This window comes from Neodiprion pinetum, chromosome 5 (assembly GCF_021155775.2).
Source record: "Neodiprion pinetum isolate iyNeoPine1 chromosome 5, iyNeoPine1.2, whole genome shotgun sequence".
Taxonomy (NCBI): domain Eukaryota; kingdom Metazoa; phylum Arthropoda; class Insecta; order Hymenoptera; family Diprionidae; genus Neodiprion; species Neodiprion pinetum.
The window spans coordinates 19,427,254-19,441,093 of NC_060236.1; the positions used below are offsets into that span (position 1 = coordinate 19,427,254).

The 13,840-nt window shown below is 38.6% G+C and overlaps 1 protein-coding gene across 1 annotated transcript; it reads left to right on the forward strand.

Moving 5' to 3' along the window:
* The first annotated feature begins 278 nt into the window (after positions 1-278).
* LOC124218669 (uncharacterized) lies at positions 279-4,593 on the forward strand. Its single transcript, XM_046625313.2, has 4 exons — positions 279-421; positions 2,342-2,571; positions 3,475-3,669; positions 4,130-4,593. The coding sequence occupies exons 2-4, from the start codon at positions 2,342-2,344 to the stop codon at positions 4,137-4,139; spliced, it is 435 nt and encodes a 144-aa protein (XP_046481269.1). The 5' UTR covers positions 279-421; the 3' UTR covers positions 4,140-4,593.
* Positions 4,594-13,840: the final 9,247 nt, after the last annotated feature.

Genomic DNA, 13,840 nt, shown 5'->3' on the forward strand with positions numbered 1-13,840 from the left:
TATCGACTTTCGTTACACGGATAATGCATTATATAATCCACACCGTGTAGACGTGATGCACGTATAGAGTCAGTGAAATGGCACCTCGACGGGATTCGGTGACAATCGTCATCGATGTCTGCACGTACCGAAACAAATTTACAATTTATCAACGTTCACACACGCGATCAGTCGAGCCTAATTGTAACACGATGGCCAGAAAGTGAGGGAAAGGGAGAAGGAGAGAAAGAGAGAGAAAGGGTTATACGCGATGTCTTCATCGATTCATATCACAAGGTGCAGTAAAACAGGTGGTAGGGATTTTGATGGGGTATAAATTCACTCTACATTCGTTCGACTACCACAGAAAAATTTAATACACCAAGTGTGAACGGGACTTGTCACACCGTAAAGAACGTGCACCAAGTTTTGGAAATTCAAGGTGAGGGTGAAGAGATTTTACTTTTATTCATTTCATTATTTCATTTCGATACTTGAGCATAAAAAAAAATTGTTAGAAAACTGTACAAAAATAACAAAGAAAGTTAACATTTTTTCATCTTATCATTCATCAGCGATCATATTATGGTACAAAAAATTTTCTCGTGATTTTTGTGATCTTTATAGTCACCTCAAAATCGTCTCGAAATATAATAAATCAACTATCGCATGACAAAGAATGGCAAAATAAAGTGAATAAATGTTTTTCCGATAATCTCATGCCAAAATTCAATCACTGCAAGATGATACATGTACCTCTTTTTATAATCATACATGTCTCGTGAACGAAGTACGTTGAGATGAAAAATTGGATTCTATACGAGGAGAGAAAAAATGAAAAATTAAGTAATCGGACTACTTAATTTCGTGCAGCGTTCGAAGTTGGTGGATTTTTTTTGTCGGGATCTAGTCATTTATAAATCATCATGTGGTTGGAGTTTGAAAATATTTCAAAACGTTAGGTTAATTTTTACACTCTCTGATGAGACTTTTCCTAAGAAGATATCGTTTTGAAATTCCTTCTGATCCATATATTACATATTTTTCCAAACGCTTATTTTGGCAATTTGAAAATGTGATCAAAATCACTGTCATCAGCGTTATTGAATAACTGTGTTTATCCCATTCGTTGAACTTCATCGTTCTGGATAGGATATACTGAGAGAATTTTCATAATTAGAGGATGTCTAAATCTATGAATTCTAACGTAGTTTTTGCACGTCGATAGTGTCAATAGGAGTTGAGCTGTTTGTCGTAAATGATAATAGATCATGTAGCTTACACGAATATTCAATTAGCGATCATGACAGGACTAATAAATTCTACGCAAATATGTGTTTTATAATACTAATACGTTCTTTGAAACGGAATGTAAGACTTCACTTTGCGTAAAATTTGTACAAGAAAACGTACGTGTTTTTTTATACATTCAGTATAGTTTTGAAGCGGTAATTAATAATCTGATTTAAGAAACGCATTAGAAAAATTTAAATACGGTCCTAGTGTTTACATCGATTGAACAAGTTACTGTAATTCTAAATATATATAGTGATGGATATGCACTTGAAACTTTTACATCCGTCTGTAAATTTCCTCCACGTTATGAGGAGATTAACGTAAGTAGAAATAGAAAAATTACACTTTTGAAACCAATTGCATTTGAGTATAATTACAATTATACTCATTTATCATTTAGGAATCCCTGGGGCAATTCTTAATGACTGCACTATCGAACACGAACTGTCTCTTGTTCATTAAAACAATATACATTCTTAATTTCGGTGAATAGAATTTACCAAGTTCCGGTGTGAATTCTCAGTTGTTTTTTTCTCTTTTGTAAGCGTTTATTTTTTATAATGACTTGTAGATTTTCTTACAAATAATTGATTCCGGGAAGAATTTCATTTGATTCAAATTTATACTCACTTACAATGAAATTTCACGGAATCTTCTATTTTAATTCTCCAATAACAAATACTTTTTATAAATTATTTTACAGATGGATGTAATTGATTGATTACATGTATGTTTTTTTTTTTTTTTTGTATTCATTTGTCAGATTTCTGAACGTTGTACATTTTATTGATACAAATATGGGTAGATAATCGAATGAATATCCAATTAAAGAAATTTACAGATTTTACGACGTACAGAGAATCATATTATTTATTTTCTTTACTGTTAGATTTGTGTTCAGATTTTCGATGCACAATATTCATAAGGATTTCAAAACTGATAATTGCCAATTACTTACTTTTCAATACACGAAACATGCATTTCAGGCATACAAACGATTGAAAATCGAGGAAAAATATTTAGACCGCAAATTATCTATTCAATATACGTATTTCATCATCCACAGATGCATTTCTCAAGCACATTCATCCTTTTCGTGGGTATCTCTTGCATTGCCATCGTGGCAATCGCTGAGGATGTTCAACAATATTCGAAACTGCAAACCTTACCTCTGGAAGCGGGGAACCCTGACGTAGGCGAAGGACAAGGACTCGTTAGACAGAAACGTACCCTCTTTTTGAAGAAGAAGATCCTTGGTGCTGGCCTCCTAGGATTTGGTATTGGAGCCCTTAAGGGGTAAGAATATTGCCTCAATTTTACCACTAAAAGTTTTCGTAACCTACGTAATCAAAATAAATCAATTTACATCGTCAAAAATATTGAGAATTATTTTTTTCATCACTATTTTGTTACATAATTGTATCCATTTTTAGTCACTTCAATTCTTTTTTGTTTTACAATACTTAGACTTATCGGCATTTCCTTAACCATTTAGAAGTCGACTAATATCTATTTTCTAACTTTTTCTTTATCCTGCGATCACAGTTTCTTTTATCATAACAGACTTTCGACCGTTCCAGGTTTTTTATGATACCCACAATTTACTGACCACCTTTTGGCTATTTTTCATCGTTTGTCAATCATTTTTGGAATTCGTTACAAGTTGACGATCATATTTGATACTCTTCGTTCACCTGTTCCCACTTTACCCATAATTCCACTGCTTCGACCAATTTTTAGCCGTAACTAAGACATTGACTCACTTTCAAATGTATGAATATCCGTTAAGTTTTTATTGAAATGAGTTTGTGACCGATCGAAAGTAAAGATCGTAAGTCAGTATTGTCAGTTGTAACAAGCGATCGAAGAAGTTAAATTTCAGCGAATAGGATAAATATTAGTCAAAGGGAAACGTGAAAAAAACTGAAATTTAGTTTGCTTCGTTGCAGTTTTTTTCTTTTTTTTCATCTTCTTCCTTTTTTATTGTCATTCTTTCGTATATATTACATTCGGTTGGAAAATATTCTACGAATTATGTATAACATATAAAATATTCCACATAAACTCGAAATACATAAAATGTTTGACATCAGAGCTTGAACGGCGTGTAAATACAAAAACGGAGAAAATTAAATAAATAAATAAATGAAAAAAGAGTCAACGATGAATTCTTGTCATTTTGAAATTCTCGTTTTTCAGATACAAGTTCGGGTCCAGCAGCGCTCCCGAAGTTCATCACGTTTACGTTTCACCCCCGGCTCCCCCAACGAAATACGTCGAGTACGTAGAGAAGCCAGTTTACGTTGAGAAGCCAGTTTACGTTGAAAGAATCGTCGAAAAGCCTGTGCACGTAGAGTACGAGTCACAATGGTCCGAGCCAGCCCCAACTTACGGGTAATTAAGTCAACATCAAAGCTATGATTAAACAAACAAACTATGATTATACGGTATTTTCTGTCGAGGAGCAAAAACAAAATTCTCAGCGGCTAAAAAAAGGACACGATAATAATAAATACTAAATCGTTTTTTGTCTTTCTTTGAAATTTTCAAACGAATATTTCACTACACGATTTAAATCACTTTTTCATATTTACGAGATAACAAAATGAAAAAGTTTTTTGATATTTATTTTTGTTTATTTTGAAATATTTGTGTCGCATCCATTCGGAACCTGAAAAAATGATAAAGAGTCTTCAGGAACAGTATAGTTGCACAAAACACGAAAAATGGATTGCACCGAACGTATTTTTTAAATTGGGAGATGAAATTTCGTGTTTTTTTTTTTTTTTTCATTGATTCTGCTTGTTTTTTATTTCATTCATCATTCATAGTTAATACGTATTCTCTTTTTCAGTCAATGGTGAATGTAAACGAAACAGCTGTTAACAACGAAAAGAGAAAAAAGATACATCCGTCGATGTGCGTAACCAACGAGTAAATAAATCCGTGTTATTCGTATTATAAAATGTCTCCTTGTTTCGACATATGTATATTATAGAAGTACAACCCATTGCCATATTGGATATATTTTAACTACGTTTAAGATCTGCTGTTGTTCGAATGATGACCAGGGTGACCCAGGACTATCGCCTCATAGGCTACCCATGTATTTCTTGTGAAAATTTATGACTCGTGAACGACGAATTTCCTACCTTAAAAAAATTTTTGTTTTTTAATCGCCGATTCTCATGAGGAACAAATAATTAGCCTATGAGGTAATGGTTCTGGGTCACCCTGCATAATTATTATACCGTAATACCGTCACCTGTTGATAAATGCATTTTGTATGAGTGAAATAAACATTTCGTTGTAATTTTATTCATTTCTTAGATAACTACTATTATAACTTACTTACCTGTGCCTTCTGCATCTTTCTACGAGTTGGGAATTGTTAGTACATATGCGATTAGGATTCGCTACAATGAACAGTGAAGAATTCAAAGATCTCCAACCACAGAATCCCGCTGGATTTGTGGACGGATTCTCCGAAAATTTTTTTCCACGTCTTAGAATAGTAGTGGAACTTTCCGTCTTAGAATAGAATGCAAAGAATTTTTGAGAAGGTATTTGAAACAAAGTGAATGAAAGTTGGACGAGCTATTAAAAAAGATTTACGTTCAAATTTTTAATACAGTGGTGATAATAACAATGACAATTGACAGACCGGGTAAAAAGGGGCTAATTATGAATATTCATGAAATAAAGTATAACGGAATACATCTGTGCTAAATCAAGAATATTATTTCCATTAGAATAACAAATGAGCTGGGCTTTGTGAAGCACGCGGTGCCAAATTGTCGCGAAGTTTCATAATAAATTTACCAGTTCGTATGTAATTGTATGTAACTATTTGTAATAACTTAGGAAGTATGACAGAATTACATTGACATACATAATGCTGTGGTGTGTTTACCATGTAGGTGTGAATACTCCGTCTAATTTGTAGTCCGTTTCCGTATAATTCACTTTTACTTTTTCAAACGTCGGTATTGACGGGCTCGCACAGTATGTTCACTACACGCGTATAACGAATTCACTGCACGGTATTCTTAAGTAAAGATCGGTCTAGTCGTTTCGTCAGTTTTTCGAAACGAATGAAACCACAAAAAGCTCACATATCCGGTACGGGGGCTTTGCAGAAAGTGGTAAGGTCAATTCGATTTCTAAAACGTTGGGAAATATACTCAAAAAGCAAAGATGTGAAATGATTTGATTCGGATGTGCGAATGTGAACCAAATACTCTTGAGGATACCTTTACGGTGTAGTACGATTCAGAGTGAGGAATTTATACGAAATTCATCTGTACAGTTCTTGAAATTATATGCGATGAGGCTTTCTCGAAATGAAAGATAAAGGGAAAAACGTTGTGTTCTGAAACAATGTCGTCGGTTCGACGTATAGCGATGTTGTTAAACAATCGCGATACTTTGCTAACATTAGTCAGATACATTGAATTATCAACTGAACTTTTGATTATATATATTGTCCTCTTGACGTGTATGAATCTTCATCAAAAATCCAAAGGGAAAAACCTTGCATATTTTTTGACCTAAAATTCTTTCGTCTCGGAATCGATTCGTGCGACCATTTTCTAGATGATGAGACTCCCAGTAACTCGAGAAATGCATGGGAAATAGCGTGGGACCGACAGCAGGAGAGTCACGGAGGAAAACTTTCGTTTTTTGGCTCTAACTTTTGATCCGTTGCTCGCAGCGTATTGGGACTGCGCCTAATCGATTTCCCTCGCTAAATTACGTCAGAATTGTACCAGAGAGAATTATTTCCAGCACTTTTCAAAATCGCGAAAATTTTCGCCAAAAATACGAAGGGGTTAACCTTCCTTTTTTTTTGACCAAAAAATCTTCCGTCTCAGAATTGATTCGTGTGACCCTTTCACGACCAATTGGACCCCCAGGAACTCGGAAAACGCAGCGAAAAGAGCGTGGGACCAACAGAAGAGAAATTACGAAGAGAAAAGCACCTGCTAAAAAATGTAGAAAATACTAGTTTTCGTTTTTTGGCTCTAACTTTTGATCCGTTGCTCGCAGCGCATTGGAACTGCGCCTAATCGATTTCTCTCGCAAAATTACGTCAGAATTATGCCAAAAAAAATTTATTCCAGCACTTTTCAAAATCGCGAAGATTTTCGCAAAAAATACAAAGGGGTTAACCTTCCTTTTTTTTTGACCAAAAAATCTTTCGTCTCAGATTCGATTTGAGTGACCCTTTCCTGACTTATTGGACCCTCAGGAACCCAGAAAACGTGGCGCAAAGAGCGTGGGACCAACAGCAGAGAAATGACAACGAAAAGATCACCAGCTTAGAATTGTGGAAAACCCAGGTTCTGGTTTTTCGCCTCTAACTTTTGATCCGTTGCTCGCAGCGTATTGAGACTGCGCCTAATCGATTTCTCTCGCAAAATCACGTCAGAATTGTGCCAGGAAGAATTTATTCCAGCACTTTTCAAAATCGCGAAGATTTTCGCAAAAAATACAGAGGGGTTAACCTTCCTTTTTTCTTGACCAAAAAATCTGTCGTCTCCGAATTGATTTGTGTGACCCTCTTCCGACCAATTGGAACCTCAGGAACTCGGAAGACGCAGCGAAAAGAGCGTGGGACCATCAGGAGAGAAATTACGAAGAGAAAAGCACCTGCTGAAAAATGTCGAAAATACTAGTTTTCGTTTTTTGGCTCCAACTTTTGATCCGTTGCTCGCAGCGCATTGGGACTTCGCCTAATCGATTTCTTTCGCAAAATTACGTCGGAATTATGCCAGAAAGAATTTATTCCAGCACTTTTCAAAATCGCGAAGATTTTCGCAAAAAATACAAAGGGGTTAACCTTCCTTTTTTCTTGACCAAAAAATCTTTCGTCTCCGAATTGATTTGTGTGACCCTCTTCCGACCAATTGGAACCTCAGGAACTCGGAAGACGCAGCGAAAAGAGCGTGGGACCATCAGAAGAGAAATCACGAAGAGAAAAGCACCTGCTGAAAAATGTCGAAAATACTAGTTTTCGTTTTTTGGCTCCAACTTTTGATCCGTTGCTCGCAGCGTATTGGGACTGCACCTAATCGATTTCCCTCGCAAAATCACGTCAGAATTGTGTCAGAAAGAATTTATTCCAGCACTTTTCAAAATCGCGAAGATTTTCGCAAAAAATACAAAGGGGTTAACCTTCCTTTTTTTTTGACCAAAAAATCTTCCGTCTCAGATTCGATTTGAGTGACCCTTTCCTGACTGATTGGACCCTCAGGAACCCAGAAAACGTGGCGCAAAGAGCGTGGGACCAACAGTAGAGAAATTACGAAGAGAAAAGCACCTGCTGAAAAATGTCGAAAATACTAGTTTTCGTTTTTTGGCTCCAACTTTTGATCCGTTGCTCGCAGCGTATTGGGACTGCACCTAATCGATTTCCCTCGCAAAATCACGTCAGAATTGTGTCAGAAAGAATTTATTCCAGCACTTTTCAAAATCGCGAAGATTTTCGCAAAAAATACAAAGGGGGTTAACCTTCCTTTTTTCTTGACCAAAAAATCTTTCGTCTCCGAATTGATTTGTGTGACCCTCTTCCGACCAATTGGAACCTCAGGAACTCGGAAGACGCAGCGAAAAGAGCGTGGGACCATCAGAAGAGAAATCACGAAGAGAAAAGCACCTGCTGAAAAATGTCGAAAATACTAGTTTTCGTTTTTTGGCTCTAACTTTTGATCCGTTGCTCGCAGCGCATTGGGACTGCGCCTAATCGATTTCTCTCGCAAAATTACGTCGGAATTGTGCCAGAGAGAATTTATTCCAGCACTTTTCAAAATCGCGAAGATTTTCGCAAAAAATACAAAGGGGTTAACCTTCCTTTTTTTTTGACCAAAAAATCTTTCGTCTCAGATTCGATTTAAGTGACCCTTTCCTGACTAATTGGACCCTCAGGAACCCAGGAAACGTGGCGCAAAGATCGTGGGACCAACAGCAGAGAAATGACGACGAAAAGATCACCAGCTTAGAATTGTGAAAAACCCAGGTTCTGGTTTTTCGCCTCTAACTTTTGATCCGTTGCTCGCAGCGTATTCAGACTGCGCCTAATCGATTTCTCTCGCAAAATCACGTCAGAATTGTGCCAAAAAGAATTTATTCCAGCGCTTTTCAAAATCGCGAATATATTCGCAAAAAATACAAAAGGGTTAACCTTCCTTTTTTTTTGACCAAAAAATCTTCCGTCTCAGATTCGATTTGAGTGACCCTTTCCTGACTGATTGGACCCTCAGGAACCCAGAAAACGTGGCGCAAAGAGCGTGGGACCAACAGCAGAGAAATTACGAAGAGAAAAGCACCTGCTGAAAAATGTCGAAAATACTAGTTTTCGTTTTTTGGCTCCAACTTTTGATCCGTTGCTCGCAGCGTATTGGGACTGCACCTAATCGATTTCCCTCGCAAAATCACGTCAGAATTGTGTCAGAAAGAATTTATTCCAGCACTTTTCAAAATCGCGAAGATTTTCGCAAAAAATACAAAGGGGGTTAACCTTCCTTTTTTCTTGACCAAAAAATCTTTCGTCTCCGAATTGATTTGTGTGACCCTCTTCCGACCAATTGGAACCTCAGGAACTCGGAAGACGCAGCGAAAAGAGCGTGGGACCATCAGAAGAGAAATCACGAAGAGAAAAGCACCTGCTGAAAAATGTCGAAAATACTAGTTTTCGTTTTTTGGCTCTAACTTTTGATCCGTTGCTCGCAGCGCATTGGGACTGCGCCTAATCGATTTCTCTCGCAAAATTACGTCGGAATTGTGCCAGAGAGAATTTATTCCAGCACTTTTCAAAATCGCGAAGATTTTCGCAAAAAATACAAAGGGGTTAACCTTCCTTTTTTTTTGACCAAAAAATCTTTCGTCTCAGATTCGATTTAAGTGACCCTTTCCTGACTAATTGGACCCTCAGGAACCCAGGAAACGTGGCGCAAAGATCGTGGGACCAACAGCAGAGAAATGACGACGAAAAGATCACCAGCTTAGAATTGTGAAAAACCCAGGTTCTGGTTTTTCGCCTCTAACTTTTGATCCGTTGCTCGCAGCGTATTGAGACTGCGCCTAATCGATTTCTCTCGCAAAATTACGTCGGAATTGTGCCAGAAAGAATTTATTCCAGCAATTTTCAAAATCGCAAAGATTTTCGCAAAAAATACAAAGGGGTTAACCTTCCTTTTTTTTTTACCAAAAAATCTTTTGTCTCAGATTTGATTTGAGTGACCCTTTTCTGACTAATTGGACCCTCAGGAACCCAGAAAACGTGGCGCAAAGATCGTGGGACCAACAGCAGAGAAATGACGACGAAAAGATCACCAGCTTAGAATTGTGGAAAACCCAGGTTCTGGTTTTTCGCCTCTAACTTTTGATCCGTTGCTCGCAGCGTATTCAGACTGCGCCTAATCGATTTCTCTCGCAAAATCACGTCAGAATTGTGCCAGAAAGAATTTATTCCAGCGCTTTTCTAAATCGCGAATAAATTCGCAAAAAATACAAAAGGGTTAACCTTCCTTTTTTTTTGACCAAAAAATCTTCCGTCTCAGATTCGATTTGAGTGACCCTTTCCTGACTGATTGGACCCTCAGGAACCCAGAGAACGTGGCGCAAAGAGCGTGGGACCAACAGCAGAGAAATTACGAAGAGAAAAGCACCTGCTGAAAAATGTCGAAAATACTAGTTTTCGTTTTTTGGCTCCAACTTTTGATCCGTTGCTCGCAGCGTATTGGGACTGCACCTAATCGATTTCCCTCGCAAAATCACGTCAGAATTGTGTCAGAAAGAATTTATTCCAGCACTTTTCAAAATCGCGAAGATTTTCGCAAAAAATACAAAGGGGTTAACCTTCCTTTTTTCTTGACCAAAAAATCTTTCGTCTCCGAATTGATTTGTGTGACCCTCTTCCGACCAATTGGAACCTCAGGAACTCGGAAGACGCAGCGAAAAGAGCGTGGGACCATCAGAAGAGAAATCACGAAGAGAAAAGCACCTGCTGAAAAATGTCGAAAATACTAGTTTTCGTTTTTTGGCTCTAACTTTTGATCCGTTGCTCGCAGCGCATTGGGACTGCGCCTAATCGATTTCTCTCGCAAAATTACGTCGGAATTGTGCCAGAGAGAATTTATTCCAGCACTTTTCAAAATCGCGAAGATTTTCGCAAAAAATACAAAGGGGTTAACCTTCCTTTTTTTTTGACCAAAAAATCTTTCGTCTCAGATTCGATTTAAGTGACCCTTTCCTGACTAATTGGACCCTCAGGAACCCAGGAAACGTGGCGCAAAGATCGTGGGACCAACAGCAGAGAAATGACGACGAAAAGATCACCAGCTTAGAATTGTGAAAAACCCAGGTTCTGGTTTTTCGCCTCTAACTTTTGATCCGTTGCTCGCAGCGTATTGAGACTGCGCCTAATCGATTTCTCTCGCAAAATCACGTCAGAATTGTGCCAGGAAGAATTTATTCCAGCACTTTCCAAAATCGCGAAGATTTTCGCAAAAAATACAAAGGGGTTAACCTTCCTTTTTTTTTGACCAAAAAATCTTCCGTCTCAGATTCGATTTGAGTGACCCTTTCCTGACTGATTGGACCCTCAGGAACCCAGAAAACGTGGCGCAAAGAGCGTGGGACCAACAGCAGAGAAATTACGAGGAGAAAAGCACCTGCTGAAAAATGTCGAGAATACTAGTTTTCGTTTTTTGGCTCTAACTTTTGATCCGTTGCTCGCAGCGTATTGGGACTGCGCCTAATCGATTTCTCTCGCAAAATCACGTCAGAATTGTGCCAGAAAGAATTTATTCCAGCACTTTTCAAAATCGCGAAGATTTTCGCGAAAAATACAAAGGAGTTAACCTTCCTTTTTTTTTGACCAAAAAATCTTTCGTCTCAGATTCGATTTGAGTGACCCTTTCCTGACTAATTGGACCCTCAGGAACCCAGAAAACGTGGCGCGAAGAGCGTGGGACCAACAGCAGAGAAATGACAACGAAAAGATCACCAGCTTAGAATTGTGAAAAACCCAGGTTCTGGTTTGTCGCCTCTAACTTTTGATCCGTTGCTCGCAGCGTATTGAGACTGCGCCTAATCGATTTCTCTCGCAAAATCACGTCAGAATTGTGCCAGGAAGAATTTATTCCAGCACTTTTCAAAATCGCGAAGATTTTCGCAAAAAATACAGAGGGGTTAACCTTCCTTTTTTCTTGACCAAAAAATCTGTCGTCTCCGAATTGATTTGTGTGACCCTCTTCCGACCAATTGGAACCTCAGGAACTCGGAAGACGCAGCGAAAAGAGCGTGGGACCATCAGGAGAGAAATTACGAAGAGAAAAGCACCTGCTGAAAAATGTCGAAAATACTAGTTTTCGTTTTTTGGCTCCAACTTTTGATCCGTTGCTCGCAGCGCATTGGGACTTCGCCTTATCGATTTCTTTCGCAAAATTACGTCGGAATTATGCCAGAAAGAATTTATTCCAGCACTTTTCAAAATCGCGAAGATTTTCGCAAAAAATACAAAGGGGTTAACCTTCCTTTTTTCTTGACCATAAAATCTTTCGTCTCAGATTCGATTTAAGTGACCCTTTCCCGACCAATTGGACCCCCAGGAACTCGGAAAACGCAGCGAAAAGAGCGTGGGACCAACAGGAGAGAAATTACGAAGAGAAAAGCACCTGCTGAAAAATGTCGAAAATACTAGGTTTTGTTTTTTGGCTCTAACTTTTGATCCGTTGCTCGCAGCGCATTGGGACTGCGCCTAATCGATTTCTCTCGCAAAATTACGTCAGAATTGTGCCAGAAAGAATTTATTCCAGCACTTTTCAAAACCGCGAGAATTTTCTCCAAAAATACAAAGGGGTTAACCTTCCTTTTTTTTTGACTAAAAAATCTTCCGTCTCAGATTCGATTTGAGTGACCCTCTCCTGACTGATTGGAACCCCAGGAACTCGGAAAACGCAGCGAAAAGAGCGTGGGACCAACAGGAGAGAAATGACGAAGAGAAAAGCACCTGCTGAAAAATGTCGAAAATACTAGTTTTTGTTTTTTGGCTCTAACTTTTGATCCGTTGCTCGCAGCGCATTGGGACTGCGCCTAATCGATTTCTCTCGCAAAATTACTTCAGAATTGTGCCAGAAAGAATTCATTTCAGCACTTTTCAAAACCGCGAAGATATTCGCAAAAAATACAAAAGGGTTAACCTTCCTTTTTTTTTGACCAAAAAATCTTTCGTCTCAGAATTGATTTGTGTGACCCTTTCCCGACCAATTGGACCCCCAGGAACTCGGAAAACGCAGCGAAAAGAGCGTGGGACCAACAGGAGAGAAATTACGAAGAGAAAAGCACCTGCTGAAAAATGTCGAAAATACTAGGTTTTGTTTTTTGGCTCTAACTTTTGATCCGTTGCTCGCAGCGCATTGGGACTGCGCCTAATCGATTTCTCTCGCAAAATTACGTCAGAATTGTGCCAGAAAGAATTTATTCCAGCACTTTTCAAAACCGCGAGAATTTTCTCCAAAAATACAAAGGGGTTAACCTTCCTTTTTTTTTGACTAAAAAATCTTCCGTCTCAGATTCGATTTGAGTGACCCTCTCCTGACTGATTGGAACCCCAGGAACTCGGAAAACGCAGCGAAAAGAGCGTGGGACCAACAGGAGAGAAATGACGAAGAGAAAAGCACCTGCTGAAAAATGTCGAAAATACTAGTTTTTGTTTTTTGGCTCTAACTTTTGATCCGTTGCTCGCAGCGCATTGGGACTGCGCCTAATCGATTTCTCTCGCAAAATTACTTCAGAATTGTGCCAGAAAGAATTCATTTCAGCACTTTTCAAAACCGCGAAGATATTCGCAAAAAATACAAAAGGGTTAACCTTCCTTTTTTTTTGACCAAAAAATCTTTCGTCTCAGAATTGATTTGTGTGACCCTTTCCCGACCAATTGGACCCCCAGGAACTCGGAAAACGCAGCGAAAAGAGCGTGGGACCAACAGGAGAGAAATTACGAAGAGAAAAGCACCTGCTGAAAAATGTCGAAAATACTAGTCTTCGTTTTTTGGCCTTAACTTTTGATCCGTTGCTCGCAGCGCATTGGGACTGCGCCTAATCGATTTCTCTTGCAAAATTACGTCAGAATTGTGCCAGAAAGAATTCATTCCAGCACTTTTCAAAACCGCGAGAATTTTCTCCAAAAATACAAAGGGGTTAACCTTCCTTTTTTTTTGACCAAAAAATCTTTCGTCTCAGAATTGATTTGTGTGACCCTTTCCCGACCAATTGGACCCCCAGGAACTCGGAAAACGCAGCGAAAAGAGCGTGGGACCAACAGGAGAGAAATTACGAAGAGAAAAGCACCTGCTGAAAAATGTCGAAAATACTAGTTTCTGTTTTTTGGCTCTCACTTTTGATCCGTTGCTCGCAGCGCATTGGAACTGCGCCTAATCGATTTCCTTCGCAAAATTACGTCAGAATCATGCCAGAAAAAATTTATTCCAGCACTTTTCAAAATCGCGAAGATTTTCGCAAAAAATACAAAGGGGTTAACCTTCCTTTTTGTTGACCAAAA

Coding starts and splice junctions, on each gene's coding strand:
- LOC124218669 (XM_046625313.2), top strand. CDS start 2,342: ATGCATTTCTCAAGCACATTCATCCTTTTCGTGGGTATCTCTTGCATT. Junction 2,572..3,474: donor GGTATTGGAGCCCTTAAGGG/GTAAGAATATTG, acceptor CTCGTTTTTCAG/ATACAAGTTCGGGTCCAGCA.